The 21,365-nt window shown below is 41.4% G+C and overlaps 1 protein-coding gene across 1 annotated transcript in view; it reads left to right on the forward strand.

Moving 5' to 3' along the window:
- Positions 1-21,365, forward strand: part of LOC124594472 (glutamate receptor ionotropic, kainate glr-3-like) — an 89,283-nt gene that overhangs the window by 43,584 nt on the left and 24,334 nt on the right. The window contains exon 6 of the mRNA XM_047132848.1: positions 5,707-5,933. Within this exon, the coding sequence (XP_046988804.1) occupies positions 5,707-5,933 (227 nt within the window). The remainder of the gene's footprint in view (positions 1-5,706; positions 5,934-21,365) is intronic.

Below are 21,365 nucleotides of genomic sequence, written 5' to 3' on the forward strand. Positions count from 1 at the left end.
AAAAAATATATAAATAGTAGAAAATTACATTAAAAATTTTCATAAAAATATTTTAACCCATAAATGTCTAAGGAAATGAATGTTGTTCTGTTTAGTTAAATGTCTTTACAAAAAAATCTACCAACGAGAATTTTACGAAAAAACAGCTATTAAGAAAAAGTTATCTCAGAAAGTGCTCTTTTCTTAAAATTAATTTTTGTAGTACAGAGTTTTTCCTTTAGAATATGTCATACATTTCCCTGATGATAAAGACTTAAAATTCGGTTTCTTGACTACTTCTTGTTTTTTTCTTACAGCTCTGTGGCAGGTCTAGTTACCAAAGTCACTTTCTCAAGGTCGTGGTTACTCATGTATTTTACCAACAACACCTTTTGAGTAACATCATTTTGTTGGTTATTTAGTAATAGGACATCTTTCCATTTACAACTTTATATATACAGGGTGTTTCAAAAAATCACCGACAACTTTTAGTATGTTGTGCGGGAAGGCAAATTGGTGTGTTTTCAAGAACAAACCCACATTCCGGAAACGCACGGTTCGGGAGCTGAAGAGGGTCGAAGTCTGAGTTGGGTGTGCTTTCCAATTAACGTCAGTAGGCCCAACATGAGCAGCACATTGCGCTGTCTACAGTACAAACAAGCTTAGAACTGCATATCTCTTACGTCAATTCACAGCCTACGTCGGTGGTACTGAGCCTAACTCACATGAGCCAGCACGTGTGGTTGTCTTTGAAGTATTTCAGTCCCTCCGTGGACTCGAGGAAAAAGATGCTCTGCTGACGTTACAGGGGTGCCATATACCACACTATCCCACAGAAAATAGTCGAGACGTGTCAGATATGGTGACTGTGTTGGCCATAGAACTGGTTCACCTGTACAAAATATTCTAATGTGTGTGAATTTCTAAGGGACCAAACTGCTCAGGTCATCGGTTGCTAAACCTGCACACTACTTAACCTAACTTATTCTAAGAACAACACACAGACCCATGTCCGAGGGAGGACTCGAACCTCCTGCGGGAGGGGCCGCGCAGTCCGCGACAGGACGCCTCAAACCGCGCGGCCACTCCGAGCGGCTCACCTGTACGAATCCATCGATTAGGACATGCGTCGTTGAGGTGATTCCACACGTCGACATCAAAGTGTGCTGGAGCTCCGTCATGTTGCAGCCACATGTCCATCCGAACATTTAGTGGCACTACATCCAACAAAGTAGGCAAAACATCTCTAATAAATGTGAGGCACATCGGTTCCGTTAGACTATTTGGCAACAGATATGGCCCAACAATACGTTCATCAATTATACCGGCACAACTGTTAATACTGAACCTGTCTTGGTGATTTTGAATCACCTGTGCAAGCGGACTTTCGTCCTTCCAGACATGCTTGTTCCACAAGTTCAATATGCCATCTCTAGTAAACGTACATTCGTCCGTGAGTAGTAGCAAGCTAGGGAATTGTGGCTGGAATATGCGCTGTTGTAAACAGCACTGCGCAGACTGGGCATACTATTTGCAAGTACCAAGCACTAGACTTTCTGCGTAGGGTGGGTTGATGTGGGGGAGGAGACCAGACAGCGAGGTCATTGGTCTCATCGGATTAGGGAAGGACGGGGAAGGAAGTCGGCTGTGCCCTTTGAAAGGAACCATCCCGGCATTTGCCTGGAGCAATTTAGGGAAATCACGGAAAACTTAAATCAGGATGGCCGGACGGGCAATTGAACCGTCGTGCTCCAGAATACGAGTCCAGTGAACTAACCACTGCGCTACCACGCTCGGTGTGGACTTCCTGCAAATCGCATGGATGGAGCCGGTGTTCACGGAAAACTCGCCACACGGCACTTTTAACCGTGTGCAGCTCCTGTGCTTGCCGTTGAGTGCTGGTGGTTGGGTTTTCTCTGAACATCGTCATCACGTTCTCCTCCAACAGCAGTGTTCCGCCGAGACTGGACGACCCGGATCACGTTTCGTCAGATACCGGAGAACAAACAACAGACTGGGCATAGTATTTGCAAGTACCGAGCACAAAGTGCTCTTATTTTACTTTACAATGGGCACGTCTCAGGCATAAAATCCCTACATACAACTTTCAGGTCCCTCTGAGGCGTCTCTCGATGGCCGCGAACGTTTGTAAAACGTTCCGCATACAGTCTTGCAAGAGCTCTCCCACTGCAATCGCTTTGCTGTGTGCAAGCACCATGTCGGTCATTTCCGCAGCTGTGTGCTGGTACATGACGCACAGAGGTCCGCAGTAGGATGCGCACAGGGGCTATGTGGAGGAATACAGCGCATCCGCGGGAATGTTACTAGGCTCATGTCGTCAATCAGCCGTTATCACATGGATAAAGAGTTGCATGCATTCCCTATTCAGACACCAAAACGAATCAGAACAACCGTTCGTTCTCAGACTTCGACGTCCTCCAGCGCCCAAGCCGTGTGTTTCCAGATGTGGATTCCTTCTTGAAAACCGATCAGTTTGCCTTCCCGCGCAACATGCTAAGCGTTGTCGGCGTTTTTTCGGAACCCTCTGTATATAAATACTTTATTCATATTTGGCTTACATGAAGGTAAAGTAGTCTCATATTGGGTATACGACATAGCGACTTCTAGTGGTCCAGTGCCAAGCATAGGCATTTCTGTATGACATCAGAAACTCATGAAGCAGTGATTGTGTGCTTGTATGCTGCTACCGCATTTGCTCTGTTACAATGAAACTGTAAATGCTACAGCCGGCTGATGAGTCTAATAAAAAGGAATTGAATATAATAAAATAAAGAAAAAATATGCTGTGAGAAGACCAGTCGCTAGATGCCCACAACAAGTATGCAAGTAACACGTCAGTCGCAAGCATAAAAGGATGACATGGTGAATCAACCTTACAATCAAGTGGAAAATTCGATAAAGATTTTCGCTCCTATCTCTAAATGCATCTTTCAACAGCATATACAAATTGAAATGAACGGAGAGAGAAATTAAATCAGCAATAAACAATATCAGAGCTGACGGTAAACTCTGGTCGTATCTAGTGGACTATATACCCGGGTTCCCGGGTTCGATTCCCGGTGGGGTCAGGGATTTTCTCTGCCTCCTGATGACTGGGTGTTGTGTGATGTCCTTAGGTTAGTTAGGTTTAAGTAGTTCTAAGTTCTAGGGGACTGATGATCATAGATGTTAAGTCCCATAGTGCTCAGAGCCATTTGAACCATCTGACTATATATTGGGCTGTAAAACCGAAATACGACGGAAATTCTTGAAAAAGTCTGAAGTAAATGAAGAGACCGAAAAAATGAGTAACATATTTCAATTGCTGGAACAATGAAGAGTTATACGGAAAAAATTTACATACAGATGTTTCAGGACATGTAGCCCTCCAGGACAGGAATCAGCTAAAGTTTGCTAAACATAATGGAAAAAAATATGAGGAAAGATTAGAATTAGAATCATCATATTAAACTGAAACTTACTCCGTTTTGTAGTAGAGAAACAAACTAGTGATTTGACAGCGCTGGAATATTACGGCATCAGTTCAGTGATTGTCAGTTCCTTGGTATTTATCTCGTTAGCAGATGTTCTCATTTGTCACACCCTCCTATCCCTTGGTTGGGTTTCTCCGTTAGGTGCTGCCATTACCGAACATCTCGTTCACATTACTTGCGTACTGCATACAGCAGATTCCACTGACGTTAAGGAAAATCTAATGGTTGTTAGACCAGCACATAGACTCTTTAATGAAGCTCCCGCGAGTTTTGGGCGTTTTCCAGGAATGCAGATCTACTCAGCTTAGGAAAGATTACAAATTAGTTATACACCTTATGACAAACGCTGTCTCTCAGGGAAGTGACTAAACTGAACCTCTCACAGCCAAGGTACAGGAATGTCTGCCACCGTTTCATTGACGAATTACACAATTAGCACTGTGACCTCTCGCTCCATCATTAGTGTATGAAATGAACCAAGAGATAGATATACAGGGTGACAATTATTGAACTATATGAAATAAAATTGTCATAACTTCTGAACGGTTTGCGTTAGGACATTTAAGCTGCACGACTGGCCTCGGGGGATGCATCTACATCTACACCTACATTTATACTCCTCAAGCCACCCAACGGTGTGTGGCGGAGGGCACTTTACGTGCCACTGTCATTACCTCCCTTTCCTGTTCCAGTCGCGTATGGTTCGCGGGAAAGACGACTGCTGGAAAGCCTCCGTGCGCGCTCGAATCTCTCTAATTTTACATTCGTGATCTCCTCTGGAGGTATAAGTAGGGGGACGCAATATATTCGATACTTCATCCAGAAACGCACCCTCTCGAAACCTGGACAGCAAGTTACACCGCGATGCAGAGCGCCTCTCATGCAGAGTCTGCCACTTGAGTTTGCTAAACATGTCCGTAACGCTATCACGCTTACCAAATAACCCTGTGACGTAACGCGCCGCTCTTCTTTGGATCTTCTCTATCTCCTCTGTCAACCCAACCTGGTACGGATCCCACACTGATGAGCAATACTCAAGTATAGGTCGAACGAGTACTTTGTAAGCCACCTCCTTTGTTGATGGACTACATTTTCTAAGGACTCCTCCAAAGCATCTCAACCTGGCACGCACGTTACCAGCAATTAGTTTTATATGATCATTACACTTCAAATCGTCCCGTACGCATTCTCCCAGATATTTTACAGAAGTAACTGCTACCAGTGTTTGTTCTGCTATCATATAATAATAAATAAAGGATCCTTCTTTCTATATATTCGCAATACATTACAAGCTACGTGTATGGTTTGTTTAGCGACGATGCCCACTTTCATTTGGATGGGTTCGTCAATAAGCAAAACTGGGGCATTTGGGGGACTGAGAATCCGCATTTCGATATCGAGAAGTCTCTTGACGCTAAACGGGTGACTGTGTCGTGTGCAGTGTCCAGTTATGGAATAATCTGTGCGATATTTCTTGATAGCAAGGTGACTACCGAACGGTACGTGAAGGATTTGGAAGATGATTTCATCCCTATTAGCCCTTATTTCATGCAAGACGGAGCTCGAGCACATCGAAGCAGGAGAGTGTTTGATGTCCTGGAGGAGCACTTTGGGAACTGGATTCTGGCTCTGGGGTACCCAGAGGACACTGCTTGGGTCTCCACTGGTCGCCATATTCTCCGGATCTGAACACATGCGGCTCCTTTTTGTGGGGCTATATTAAAGACAAGGTGTACAACAATAAACGCAAAACCATTGCTGAGCTGAAAACAGCCATTGAAGAGCTCATCGACAGCATCCATGTTCCTACACTTCAGCGGATCATGCAGAATTTCGTTATTCGTCTGCGCCACATGATCGCCAAAATGATGGCAGGCTTATTGAAGATGTCATAACGTGAATTCGAATATCTGAAGTGATATTTACATGTTGAATAAAGCGTGTGCACACCGTATTTGTAACTAATTTACGTTTGTTTTTCATATAGTTCACTAATTGTCACCCTGTATATGGAAGAATATCTCATGAAAACCCAATTGTTTCCCATACTAATTTGATGTCACTCTCGATATTTTCGTACTAAAAGCACACAGTAATACGGTTACTGAATAAACTGTTGCACTGGACAGCAAGACTCACAAGACACATTATCCTAGTGTATATTTTAAAAAATGTCCAAATAAATAACAAATTTGTAAACTATACTACTTACGGATGCCAATGGGGTCGACAGGTTGTGGTGAGGGAGGAGACACAAAGTCGCGCTGCAGCGTGCGCTCGTCTCTGCTGGTGGCGTCGATGTCTGCAATGGTGGTGTACACCGCCTACTGCGGCGCCCTCACCGCCTCATTGGCCGCCCATCGGCTGAGGATGCCCTTCACAGACCTGAAGGGCCTACTGCGGGACGGCTCCTACAAGCTGCTGCTGCTGTACGCCTCTGGAGAGATGGCTATGTTCGATGTTAGTATGGTCCCAATATACCTTATTCTCTATCATCTTCGTATGGCCTATGCTACAGTAGTCTTTACCAGAACTGAAGCACTAGGACGGAAAACATGTGGTTGAAAGAAACTATATAACACGGATCACGTACATAGCAATACAGAAATGATTAAGTCTACATAAATGAAAATGAAATTATGAAGGTAACACGAATAAAATACAAGGACCGAAAAGATACCTACACCTTGTCCTGAAACCTGACTGAATTTATAAGAATCTAAGGAAACTAGAGGGAAGGTGTAGTCGAGAAGGAAGTCAGGGAAGGTTATGGCTTGTTCTACCTGATATTCTATCTGTACATTGAGGAAACAGTAATGGTAACCAACGAGAAATATTGAAGGTGAACTGAATTTTGTAGGCTTGTCCATCATATCATTTTGTATTATCACGTAATAAGGGAGAGAGTGTGGCACATATGGTACGCGGGTTGGGATGGAAGTCATTAAATCAAAGACTTTTTCGTCGCTGCGAGATCTATTTACGAAATTACAGTCACCAACTTTTTCTTCCGAATGCGACAGTATTTAGTTGAGCCCAACCTACATAGGTAGGAATGATCATCAAAATAAAATAAGAGAAATCAGAGCTCGAACAGAAAGGTTTAGGTGTTTGTTTTTCCCGCGCGCTGTTCGGGAGTGGAATGGTAGAGAGATAGTATGATTGTGGTTCGCTGAACCCTCTGCCAAGCACTTAAATGTGAATTGCAGAGTAATCATGTAGATGTAGATGTCAAAGATGGGAAAAGACGTGGAAGACAAGTTTAACCGAATGAACAGTGTTGTAAAAAGGATTTATGAGATGAACATCAACAAACTGAAGTAGCAGAGAGCTGCTTGTGAGTTGGTAAGGTTCTGGAGGATTAAACAGTATTTCCATTATTGACAATTTATTATCTTTAAAGAACAGAATCTATTAATAATTAAGGATAAAAATCAAGCTGGAAGAACCGACGGCCTTTTTTTAGCAAAAATTTAACTGAAAACTGTTAGTTATAGTTTTCAAAATTTTATAAGCACGGAACAACTGTATAAGTATGGCGACGGCTAAAATAAAATTTAAAACGAGTCAAGATAACACTAGCAATTTACGATCAAGAGCTTCAGGTCAAGCAATAACAATAATAATAATGATGATGATAATTATCGGCCCAAGCCCAATCAGTTTGTTGCAAAGTAATTCACTAGAATATAAAAAGACCCATCGAAAATATGTGTACAATGTTAATCCAAATACGCCATTTCTTGCTGAGACGCAGCAATATTTTTTGAACACAATTAAATTTCCCGCCCAAGGCAATAAGGTATTTGTAATAAGTGAGGCCTCTCGAAACGTCGAACTTACAGAGAGTACTGAACTTAGACGTAGGTGAGGCTCACTGTGAACGCGAAAATGATTTTAAATTTTAAAACACTTTGTCGCCGGCAAATACAATAACATACCAACAGTCGCCTCTCGATGATGCAATCAGAGATTTTCACAAATATTAGATTGGTGCATAAGTTCGTAGCGTTTTTGTTTTGCATGTTGGTATTCCGGTTGTTATGGGTATATTTATCGATGGTCAGTTTTAATTTGCACTTCAGTGTTGCTGTTTGAGTTAACATATTGTCATTTCGTCATTTGGAGATACTGAGTAGAGCTGTGAACGCTAGAAAATATTGTGCCAAGTGCAGAAATCGGAACATTTCCGACATATTCTTCTGTTGCAGTTCAGTAGAGGGGTAACAGCAGCGGAAGCAGCCAGAAACATTTGCGTCGTGTATGGGGACAATGCCGGTGGACCGAGCACGGCAAGAAAATGGTTTTCTCGTTTTAAGGAGGATCATTTTGACATTAGTGACTCTCCACTATCAGGAAGACCTTCGGGATTTGATGAAGATCGTTTCAAGTCTTTAATCCGCAATGATCCACGTTAATCCACTCGAGAACCGGTAAATGTGGTGAACTATGATCATCTACATGCAATGAGGAAGGTTCAGAAATCGGGTGTACACGTACACATGCTCTGAGCCAAAATCACAAAAATCTACGGATGGCCATATGGCATCTTTACTTTCGCGTTGTCAGTTGGCTCGTGAATGACACCGACCATTCCTATCCTGTATAGTTACTGGTGACGAGAAATGGTATCTTTGTACTAACAAAAGGAAAAGAAAAGAATCATTGGTCCCAAACAAAGCAGCAACCCCCTACACAAAGACCCACGCGCATCCACAGAAGATAATGTTATGCATCTTGTGGAGTAGCCGCGGTGTGACGTACTACGAATTGCTTCCCTGTAGTGTATCCATCACTGCTGACATTTATTGTCATCAACTGAAACGTCTTGCATAGGCTTTCCAAGATTAATGACTAGACAGCCTCCGTGAAGTGTGGCTACTCCACGATAACTCCCGCCCACATTCGATAGACTGACAAAAAACGCCATAGGGTAGTTGGGTTGGGAATTCATTCCACACTCACCTTATTCACATGGTCTCGCGCCCTCAGATTTTCACCTTTTACGCTATCCATCGAACAACCTTCATAGAACTTCCTTTCCGAATGAAAATGCTCTCTGAACATGACTCGACGAGTTCTTCGCTTCAAAATCCACATGTTTCTAGAGTCGCGAAATCATTGGTCGACTGTTGTAAATAGTGAAGGATGACGGAAGTCTCTGTTATGTGTATCTGCTGAGTTTAAACTTCTGGAAAAACCTCACGAACTTACGCACCAACCCAATAGCTTACTCAAAAGGATTTGACACAGCCTTAAATAATTAAGCTTAGCACCAGTAATTCAGATTATTAAGAAAGTTATAAAATTAACTGTGAGCACTACAAGATACTATAGCAAAAGATAATCTGGCAGAACAGCACAGAAATTAAAGCAACACAGCCTTGAGGCAACTAAATTAAGTGAAATGCTCGGTTAGAGGAATTAACAGTTAAAGCATTTAATGGTTGTCTACAAATTAATACATACACTAAATATATCAGATTAAACCAACTGGGGAAACAGAGGGAGACAAACAAGTATGCAATGTGATAGTAGCACAAGAGGCGAGCACACTCAACTGCAGAAGAACAGTAAACAACATGTATGTGGTAAGTTTACACTCTTATTTTTCCACAATTTTGCACATATTTTCCGCGTTCGAATTACGAAATTCATAACCTAACATTAAACCTTTTCGTGTCAGGAGTGTGCATTTCATCTCATTCAAGAGAAGAAATAAAATACGTATTAAGACAAATTACACCTGACGATGGACCCACAGGGTACGAAATGGATCGTGTAGTTATTAAAACACGAAAAAGTTGTGACTGAAGGCGTTGTTTAATTCATACCTCAAACATGTAGTGAAGTGCATGCAAGAAATTAACTGTGCAGCTGCTTCACAAAAACAAAAGATACCTCTGTCTAATCGCGCATAAAGTGTTAAACAGAACACCAAGGTGACTCTTCTTTCTATGCACGAGGTAGCCGCGCTGTCTTAGGCGTCTTGTCACGGTTCGAGCGCTCCCCCCCCCCCCCCCAGTCCTTGGTTCGAGTCCTCCCTCGGGCATGAATGTGTGCGTTGCCCTTAGCGTAAGTTAGGTTAATTTAGATTAATTAGAGTGTAAGCCTAGGGACCGTTGACCTCAACGGTTTGGTCCCATAGCCCTTACCACAAATTTTCAATTCTTTTTACTCTTCTTTCCTTTCCTTTTTTTCCCAATAGTAAATCTAAAGACTGTCCCACATTCGCCACAAGCCACGAAACGTGCTCAGAATGGATAGAGAGGGCGCAATACGAAGACAAACGAGTCCACACACGTCTCACACTGTATGAGGCCTGCCATAGGAAAATCACTCGCAAACTGGAGAAGTAACTAGAGGGCTCTGGGCACAGCATTTTTTTTATCATATTCAGAATTGCTGTCTGTAGCAAGTGGGCGCTCACCATAAAATCCAGAGTTCTGAGGAGAGACGAATTCCCAAGCCAAGAATGTTTCCTCCAAGTGGTTGAGTGGCTGACAGTTTGGATTTCAGCAGGCGTCTCGGTGCCAACAATGGTCAACCCAAGCAAAGCTGCCGACTTCACGTGATGTTCGGCCCACAAGGATGTCAATACGTCTGTAGGAATGGCAGACCCCGAACTATACACAGTCCTGCCGATAAGACAAGACTTCCCGAGTGTGCCTCTGGGCGCTGCCTCCCTGTGTCTTAATATAAAAACCTTCTTGGTTTTCTCAGAAATTGGTCAGAGACTTTCGCCGTGTATGGTTGCATTGATATAAGCGAGTGGACCCGATTTGGAATGCGTACAACTCGCAAATGTAAAACAACATTAATGGAATGTACACTAGTGTCCAAAATTAAAGCAACAAACAGGAAGGTTGCGTTTATTTTGACACAAAATAGTATAAACAGGTGATAGTAAAAAAGAAACAGTGTAAGAAATACGGAACATAAACAACTGCAACATACATAACCGCAGCACAAATGTTCTTCGTTTTCCCCAACTTCACGGATTTGCACACACATTACGACAACGGGTTAATGTGCTCAGTATGGTGTGTGACTACTTCTATCAATACAGGCCTGACAACTATGGGACATACTGTGAATGATGTCATTCTATACCTTCCGTTTCCGAGAAAACATCAGCCACCCGTGCTCTATGAGGTCCAACGCTATCGTCCATCAGTACGAAGTCTGGGCCTACAGCACCTCGCAACAACCACATATGATGTCCCAAGATCTCGTCACGATCTCTGACAGCAGTTAAACCTCGCCATTTCACCTGCACAGTTCCATGAGTAAGTATTTGAAATGTCAACATACTGTTTGCCCACACCGTTAGGGATCCTCCTCGATATCGATCTCTTTGCACAATGTCTGGGTTTCAGATTCATGTTCCCGTTTCCTCCAGATGCGAATCAGTCGGGAATCACTCTCAAGACAAAATTGAGACTCATCTGTGAAAAGAACATTTGTCCACTGTTCAAGCATTCAAGTGGTACGTTGACGACTCCACTCTAGACGTTCCTTTCTGTGAAGATGCGTCAGGGTAAGACATACAGCAGATCTCTGACAGTAAAGGCCACTCTGCTGAAGCCTTCTCTACATTCTATGCCTCAATACAATACGTCCAGTGGATCCTACGAGGTCAGACGCCTCTTACCGTACAGTACTAAGGCAGTACTGTCGTGCCCTTACAGCCAAATAGGAGTCCTCTCTTTCTGATGTCACATGTAGTCGGCCCTGCCCTGGGCTTTGGGATACAGTTTAGGTCTCTATAAACTGTCGCCACATCGGAGAAACAACAGAACAATTCACAGTAAGCCATCAGGCCACATCAGTTTGCGACTGTCCTGCTTTCAATCTTCCTATGGCCCTCCAGCACAGAGAGTCTGACAGGAAATTCTCTCTGCCGTGCTCCACCATGTGTGACTGCGTACACAATGATTGTGGATGTAGGACTATCCTGCAAATACTATCCCGTTTGATAGATGCACTGATGTCATAGTAGGCGTGGTTGTCCGTTGACCGTAATGCCATTTTCAGTGAAGAACTCGATCTTACGGATGTCTGTTGGCGGGGAAATGGCGATATGTCGCTTTTATTTTGTATCAGTGTATCTAAATGAAATCAGGTGATGGCGAGGAATTAGATGAGTAAATGAGACACTGAAAGTAGTAAATGAATTTTGCTATTTCGGCAAAAAAGTACTGATGATGGCCAATATAGAGAGAACATAAAAACTACATCTATATCCATACTGACGGTGTGTGGTGGAGGGTACCTTGAGTACCTCTACCGGTTCTCCCTTCTATTCCAGTCTCGTATTGTTCGTGGAAAGAAAGATTATCGGTATGCCTCTGAGTGGGCTCTAATTTCTCTGATTTTATCCTCATGGTCTCTTCGCGAGATATACGTAGGAGGGAGCAATACACTGCTTGACTCCTCGGTGAAGGTATGTTCTCGAAACTTCAACAAAAGTCCGTACCGAGCTACTGAGCGTCTCTCTTGCAGAGTCTTCCATTGGAGTTTATCTATCATCTCCGCAACGCTTTCGCGGTTACTAAATGCTCCTGTAACGAAGCGCGCTGCTGTCCGTTGGATCTTCTATCAACCCTACCTGGTACGGATCCCACACCGGTGAGCAGTATTCAAGCAGTGGCGAACAAGTGTGCTGTAACCTACTTCCTTTGTTTTCGGATTGCATTTCCTTAGGATTCTTGCAATGAATCTCAGTCTGCCATCTGCTTTACCGACGATCAACTTTATATGATCATTCCATTTTAAATCACTCCTAATGCGTAGGGGCCTACTCGCAGATAATTTATGGAATTAACTGCTTCCAGTTGCTGACCTGCTATTTTGTAGCTAAATGATAAGGGATCTATCTTTCTATGTACTCGCAGCACATTACACTTGTCTACATTGAGATTTAATTGCCATTCCCTGCACCATGCGTCAATTCGCTGCAGATCCTCCAGCATTTCAGTACAATTTTCCATTGTTACAACCTCTCGATACACCACAGCATCATCCGCAAAAAGCCTCAGTGAACTTCCGATGTCATGCACAAGGTCATTTATGTATATTGTGAATAGCAACGGTCCCATGACACTCCCCTGCGGCACACCTGAAATCACTCTTACTTCGGAAGACTTCTCTCCATTGAGAATGACATGCTGCGTTCTCTTATCTAAGAACTCTTCAATTAAATCACACAATTGGCCTGATAGTCTATATGCTCTTACTTTGTTCATTAAACGACAGAGGATTTCGCTTTTTTTAGCAACAGACAGAAAGAACATTTTCATGGGAAGAATGGGGTAAGTCCAAGATTTCTTTCCATTGTTTACATAACACCTGTTAAGTAAGGTGGGTTACGGCTGCAGGCGTCATCGCTTCAGTTTCTTGCTCTGGTTTGTTTCCTTAGAGTAATAGTGCTTAGTCTGAAATGTGATAGTGGTGTGGTCCTGTTAGGATTTTCAAAATGTGTTGATCAACATAAGCTGAATGTGAGAAGCCATCTATTAATCAGTCAGTGTAAAAGAGGAAAAGTTATGGCAGAATAAGCAATGTTTCTAGGGACTTTAGTGCAATGTCTCATGAGCTAGGTAGTGACTGCAACTGATAGTTGTTCGAGTGTTTCAAAACAAATCAAACCCCACGCAAGAGAACAGCTTAACAAGAAATTTAATTTCTTAGGTAATGGAGATGATCAATCTTCCTATTTAACCAGCTTAATTTCTGTAACATTAATTGAAGGCTGGAAGCGAGAAACGTGAATGTGCCAAAAATAAATATTTAGGAACATGGGAAAAACTTTTTGGAAGCAACATTACAAACAATTTGTATTTAATGATATATAAATTCTGATGTTTATTATTACTGTTAATATTTCACCCAAACTCATTTTAGAAAGGAGGTCTTTATACTGAGAACAGTCCCATAAAACTTAATACTTCAGTAAGGTTGAATGTGCCATACTACTTAGCGAAGGAAATGCTGAATGTGAAGGCAAACTCTTACATTCTGATATTATAAGTGGTGGCCAGAAAGTAATTCACCGCATTTTTTTCTTCAACAATTCTTTATTGAACATGATGAAAATTACACACACGAAGGAATGGTGTTTTGTCTACATACCCTATTTTTACACCTAATCACCATCCCGTTCTACGGCTTTCCTCCAGCGCGAAACAAGGGCGTGTATGCTCTGTCGGTACCAATCCCTGTCCTGTTGGCTGTGTGAATCACCTCCTCATCATCCTCAAAATGTCTTCCACAAATGTCTGTCCTCGCGAACGACAACTGCAGCTCGCTGCAATATGTCAGGTGTGACGGCCGTGGATGGTCTCCCCTACCGCTGCGAAACGTGGAGCGCCTCCGAACTGCCTTCTGATGACCTCACCCTCCGTGCCCAGCGACTAACAGTACTTCTGTCGACAGCAGATGCTCCATAGGCTTTGCACAAGCATTTGTGAATATTTCCCACAGTTTCTTCCTCTGCAGTGAGAAATTCAATGACAGCACGTTGCTTGTAACTTACATCAACTACAGACGCCATTTTGAAACTGTCCTGCATTTATGCTATCTGTCAGAAGTGCCGGAAACTCGGTGCACTCACTCAGGAGACTTCAGATAATACATAAGTAACTTTTCGCATCCGTAGCATTGTTTTCCAATGAAAAAAAAATGTGGTGCATTACTTTCTGGGCAACCGTCGTACTTACAAAATGATGAATGAAATGTCTATTTGTCACTAGAAGAAACGGAATCATAGGTAGTAGGTCCTTCTTTTTCTCTTCAGTTAGTTTGCTTGACTGTGGAAGTTGGGGCACATTTTCTAAGGATGGCAGACCATAGGAGTATTGTCCCTTTTGGAACACAGAGAACTCAGTCCACTCCGTTTCATTCAAATGAATTTTCATTAGAAGCTTGCCTTTCTTGTCTGAAGTGAAAGGTATTACCGAAACTTTGGTTGTCTTTAGTTTTCTGGTGTTAAGATATGTATTAACTAAGCAAATCAGATGCAAAAAAATCTCCTTCACGCATGTTGATCACTAAAAAAGGATTTTGTTCTGTAGCTCTCGATACCATTTTTTCCAGTTCTTCGGGCTCCATGCATTTAACACTATTTGCCCTTTTGTCTATAATGTTAAAGTCTCTATCGGAAGCCCTATAACTATGACCAGACATTAAAAAATTTGATTTCAACACTTTCAAAGATACTCTTTGAAACAAGTAGTATTAAAGCCATCACCATAATGCGATTTTTGTTCTGTCTGCAACAATTATCATACCACAAAATGAGTTTCTTTCTGTGTGCGAATCCCGATGCTATAACGTTTAATACACAGGATGCCACTTAATTACCTCCTCGACCATCAAGGCCCTCGAGCAACATGCACATGAATGATTTGCGCTAAGTAGCATGTATTCTCAAGTTAAAATTTGAGAGCTGTCATGAGTACAACGTACTGGTGTGTGTCGACGTAGATGAAAACATAAATTTTTCCTAGTCTATGGACACAGTGCATGTCTCACTTAAGGGCATTTGTGAATTTGTAAAGTCTATTTTCGTCGAGTCCTGAGGTATCTTGGAATTTTCATGATTAGTTTACAATGCACATTTCACAGGTTCCTCAGAGGTAATTTTAGCCTCTATACTCAGTTAATCACATAGTTCACATGTATCATTTGTTGGTGTACCGAAAGAAACATTACTGAAGAATTTCTTGATGATGTTAGAAAAATAGTAAGTCACTGAAGAAACCACGTGTTCTTCTTTGATAGAAGGATGAATACAGCTTATATTGAAATCCAGGCTGAAATATTCTTTATCTGATTTTCTTGTGCCGTAGTGTGTTCCTTCTCTGGGAAAACTATTAATGAGTACTTTCATTTGATTCACGTCATCATCGTTGAACTTTTTTCTGTGACCATGAGAACGTCAGTATGTCCTCTACAGCCCTTGCACATTGTTTCCGCCTTTTTAAGTATCTCTTGAAGAGTCTGTAGCTGCCGGAAAGTAATTCTAAATATATCTGAGAACGCTTTTACTGCATAGTTGCATGCGTCCTCCTGAACCATTAGGTAACGTGTAATGCATGTCGGCTCGCCTTCTGCTCTCACAGGGTTGATCATATGTACCGTGACGTCTTCTGGCAACAGGGGTTAACTGAATGCACCCGCAAAGTATGTACCCTGTTGCTGTTCAGAGAGTTGTTAACGCTGCACAAACAGAAGCTCTTTTGATTCATGTGATAATTATTTGCAGGAATACCTGCATTTCCACTGCACATGAAAACATACTTCTATAATAGCAGTGGGAATAGAAACAATGAAACTAAAATAGTAATATTACTCAAAGATATGCAATTATGTGATCCAAAACATATCGTAATATATTTGGTTCGAATTTAAATCACGTGTTGTAGGTTTTTAGGAGCAACAGCTGTCCCTCTGTAAGTTGAATATGGGCTTCTTAGCTCTGAGATTATTTTTAAGTTAGCAACTTTTTTTCCTTTCTTTTCCATTGCAGCAATAAACATTATCAATACAAATACACAATATTCAAAGTACTGCAGTGGTAGGAGCTTACACCAGAGACAGGTTACAACAATCGGTGCCTTTAGGCGCGAGGCACATTCAGAGTTCACCGTGCCACTGCTCGGAACATCCATTCTCCAGCATCTGTCAGATATCTTATGAACTAAAATGAAACCTGTGTGGTACTTCCAACTTTTTATGTGTTGTTCTCCTTCGCAAATAAAACTATTTCCGTGAAAAATCTGACATTGCACAATTTTAGCACTTCTTGCAGTTCCCATTTCCAGTCTTCACTTGTTCGTAGATGGCTTAGGCATGGCGACCCCAATGCCAAAGATTGCTTTTTCCGATACAGTGTAGGAACGAAACGAAATAATACCATGAGTGAAATTGCTGTTTGCCAAAAGACCTTGATTGCTTTCCATGGAATAAGAAAGCGCAGACTGCAGACTACACTCAATCAAGTACAAAGGATACTTGAATTAAAAAAAAATACTATTAAAAAAAAGGGTCGCAACCGTTATAAATCACATATGTGCATTTAATGGGAGAAAGAGCCACTACGGAAAGAGAAAGGCAGACGGAATTTACAACCCAGAAGAAGTATTGATAAAAAATGTCATGAATTCAATAAAGAAAAATACCATGAATTTCCTGTAGCATATGTGACATAGAGGAAAATAGTTAACAGCAAATTCAACTTATCGTTTGGATAACCACATATAGATACCTGCTCAGCATGTGACAAATTTCAAACAGAGTTAAAAGGTCTGAATGCAAAAGCTTTCACAAAAGTCTCTCTAAAAGAAAAGTTAGATTTTACAAATAAAATTATAGCACTTAGTACGGAAGAATGTCTTTACAAGATAGCGGCTGTTGCACTTTACTCAAGAAACCGAAATCCGACGAAAGAAAGTAAAAAGATGGCGGTGACTGAAGTAGTATATAAAAATAACTACTATTCTCAAGTATCAGTACTAATGATGGTTATGACATGGGTCAATAATCGTTTTGCGGTTTTAACATTCATCAAATGACCAACATTGATGCAATATTTTATGCTTATACTGAAGATGTATGGAAAAAAAGAAGCGAATGAAGTTATTAATTTTTGCATAATTATATGAGTGAAATCCTTGATCCTAGAGTAATTGTTCTTGTAATATTTTGTGTTTCATCCTCAGGACATAAGAAGAACTATCCAATGATCTTGTACTTTTACTGTGTCGTTCATACCATTAAGTGGTCAGTGTAAGAATAATATTTCCAATAAGCGGACACTCTTCTGTAGAATGTGGTAAAATCTTTGGTCTGATCAAAAAGAATACTATTGAAGAGTCATCAAAGGACTGGGGTAATGCTTTTGAAACCGTAAGAGTTAATCTAATGCATTACAAAGTCATTCCTGTTCAACAAAAAATTATACGAGACTGGACAAGCTCTTAAGAAGCATTTACAAACGGAAGTGTTCTTTCAAGATATGATCACTCAGAGAAGTTCTGGCTGTGAAGGAAGATAAGCTGTTCAATTACAGGATTACCTAAATGGAGTCTTGTCTACAAGTAGACGTCGAGACTGAATATCAAGTTCAGGGACATGACGAATTCTTATAGCCTCATCGGCCATATAATGGTAAGTTTTTTATAACATGAAACTTTCTGTACGGTAAATCAATATTGTTTTCCAAATAACTAATTGTAGGAGTATATTTTTAGAGCTCCTGCCACTATCATAGTATGAAGGCTTTCACGACCGGATGACATATTTTCTGGTAAACCTTCCGGGATGTAAGGTCGTGGTCCACGAAACTCTTCAGTTCCTTGCCGAGTCTTGCAAGACTCACCGGAGGAGAAACACCCCTCTGAAGATGTCCAGCGCAGCTCTGGACGAAACGTTAGGAGCTGAAGAGTTTCATGGACCACGACCTTACATCCCGGAAGGTTTACCAGAAGATCCTGCCACTATCTCATGAAAAAATGCAGATTTTCAAGAACTTAAACAGTTTTGTGACCAAGACTCAAAAAATTTCTATTCCAATCTACGACATAACGAACCGATATCCAAGACCAACAAAATGAATGTAGCAAAGTCAAACAAGACAAAGAAAGGGCGAAAACGTATCACAAAGTGATGGACTTCTCAGTCTCTTTTCGAATCAAAAGCATACTTTCTTTGTGTGTTTGTTTTTATTTTTATTATTATTACATAATTTCAATGATTATGTTTCCTAATGTGCTTCCTCTGCAATTATTAAATTTGGCATCATAATTATATTGCTTATACTTGTCTGGAATGTTTTAAGTACTTTTTTGTAAACTTGAAAGTTTGAATTTCCTGTCCTGAAAAATATGCAAAACGTGACCTACCCGATTTTTTCCGTGTGCTCTTCACTTGTGATAAATCGCAAATTTGTTCTATGTCACAGTTACAGATACGATGTTTTTTTCGGAACATTTTCAATTTGGTGTACGGTGAAGGTATTTGGCAGTGCTGCCATAGCATAATTTATTAAAACAGATAATGTGCAATACAATCAAATATACTACGAAACCCAAAAAATAGCTGTCGGTATCCCTACTTCTCTCATAGCAAAACAATGTGGAACATCTGAACTGTGACAATCATTGCAAACAAGCGAATTACCCTCTCATTTATCCCCTGCAAGCTTTAAGCAAAGCCCACGCCAGATATAGAATGCAAGTCATTGAGAAGTCAATGTCAGCCATGTTCAAAATGTTGATATTTGTCTATACTAGCAACCTAATTACATTCAAAATCTGCAGGGTGTTAAGCCGAATCTTAGTGAAATGACGAACAGGGCCGAAAGCTCAAACCAGAGGAGTTTCCATGATGTGAGATCGCAGACGCTGAGTCCCAGATTGCACTCTTGCTTGAATAATCTTTAAAATTTCCTTTAGCGTTCCAGTTTTTGACGATGTTGACGAATCCAGTTAGACAATTACTTTAACCTCAATAGGGCTACGATGACTGACGGGACTGTAGAATTTCACAACTTTTGGGATCTTGCAAATTTAGCAACCGCGGACGCTATTGTATTTTTTGACACTTGTCGGTTTATTCAAAGAGTAAAAGAACCTGACGATTAATATACTCTTCTTCCAAAATTTCTATGTTATAAATATGTTACCTCTTTACTCTGATTGTAGTCTGCAATTTTAATTGAGACGTCACTTAGATTTATTCCCTTTTGTAGATAATTCATCTAGTTTGAATACTTGATTTCACTTCTGTACACTGTCAAAATAACACTTGTCAACAACTACATGTCAGTATTAATTAGGCAATTCCGGGGAATGAGTTTTCTTCCGAGAAAAATGGTAAATTAATTTTCTATTTCATCATACAATATACTTGACCTTCACTTTGTTTTCTGTTTCATACACTCATTCAAAGCTAATGATAAATATTTTGTGTTACTGCTTACAATAGAGTTATATTTAAAACCAAACACAAAATTTTAAAGATATAATACGGAAAGAAGAATTAATATCTTTTTTATAATATTCGTTACATTTCGTCTGTTGTTCCATCAGCTGTCAGATCCTAAATATATCAGCTATTGTTCAAGTAGTCAGATTTTTTTCCTTATGAGAAATTTCCACGTATTAATTTTAGCCCCTCACAGACCCTCCACAGCCGGTGGGCCTTATGCTCGCCCCATTTGCAGTAATCCCGGTACTACATAATAACCCTTCATTTGCAAGTCCAATTCACTTTCTAGAAACCGGCTGGTTGCCCTTGAGAGAAGAATGAAAGGGGGGATGTATATTAAAATATACAAATCTTTTATATAAGTTTCTTTATGCAGAGAACCTACAGATACGAAAAGAGTTGTCAAAAGACGGAGGTCGGAATTGACTTCCCCTTTGATTTGATAGGTGGATATCCCTTGTTATGACCAACGATAAACATAAAACCAAGTGTGTTGCGCGTGATAGGCTATTAACTACATAAATAAAAATTTAAAGGTTCGTTTGTTCAGTTGGTCTATCTCCGACAGTTCTTGACCGATTGCGTTGAAATTCTGACACCGCGTTGCATTCTAATACAGGCATGTTTTTAGGTACCTATTTCTTTAATGTATGTATGCAAGGTGAACGTTATTGAAACAGACGAACTACAGAGACAGATTCCTGACTGGAAATTGAGGAATAAAGGCCCTATGAACATGTGTCTGGAGGTGGAAGGTGTGCGTGCAATGACAACAAATCTCCCCGAAAATCAGTACAGAGCATCCACGTCGGAGCAGGTGTTCAGAGTGGTCACTATCGGATGCAGTGCACGCGTTCTCAGGTCAAATCATTGATTGCTGCCCTATTTTGCACGCTCCGACATCTTTCCGAATACCGTGACAGGCGTCGTGAACACACTGCTGAAGAGTATGCACATCAGGAACTGGTTCAGCATACACAACGTTTATCAGATGCCCGCAGAGGTAAAAATCCAGAGTGTTTAAGTCCGGTGATCGAGCAGGCCATGCTATAGGGCTTCCCCGTCCTATCCAACGTCTGGGGAAGGTGTTGTTGAGGTGTCGGTGAACCGTAATGCGCAATTGGGGCGGTGTTCAAATGGCTCGGAGCACTAGGGGACTTAGCTTCTGAGGTCATCATTCCCCTAGAACTTAGAACTACTTAAACCTAACTAACCTAAGGACATCACACACATCCATGCCCTAGGCAGGATTCGAACCTGCGACCGTAGTGGTCGCGCGGTTCCAGACTGTAGCGCCTACAACCGCTCGGCCACTCCGGTCGGCTGGGGCGGTGTTCCGTCACGCAGAAGCCAGATAACCTATCGTGTTGCCAAAGGCCCATTCTAAGCAGACCAAGCGCAGAATATTCCGCAGGAAGTCCAAGTACGCTCTTTGTCGAGGCATTTTGGAATAATAACCAGTTCAAGTATGTTGTTGGCAACAGAAATCCCATAATTGTGATAGTCTGGTGCAAAAGCCATTGACAGAATCCTTCCGACAGAGGGAAGTCCGCTGCTGATAATCCTTACACTCGTTGCAGGTGATAGGGGTAGTAGCAATTGTCATCGTACTTTCGCTTACATGATGTTGGTGGGCCACTTGTCTGGTGCTTGAACTTAGGGTTCGTCTCAGTACCCTGTACTCCAAATCTTATGTAGCACAGCCAGCCGCCTCTCTGGACGTTCATCTGTCTGATAGGACCCATAATCACACAAACACCCAAAAAGGGTTTGAAATGATGTGTGATGTGGTTGGTGTCTGTGAGGATACTTGTTATGGTATAGCCGTGCTGCCTCTCTACCGCTTCCATCTGCTTGACCCTACACAAACATCATCTCGGCTTGTTCCCGACATGAATG

This window comes from Schistocerca americana, chromosome 2 (assembly GCF_021461395.2).
Source record: "Schistocerca americana isolate TAMUIC-IGC-003095 chromosome 2, iqSchAmer2.1, whole genome shotgun sequence".
Taxonomy (NCBI): Eukaryota; Metazoa; Arthropoda; class Insecta; order Orthoptera; family Acrididae; genus Schistocerca; species Schistocerca americana.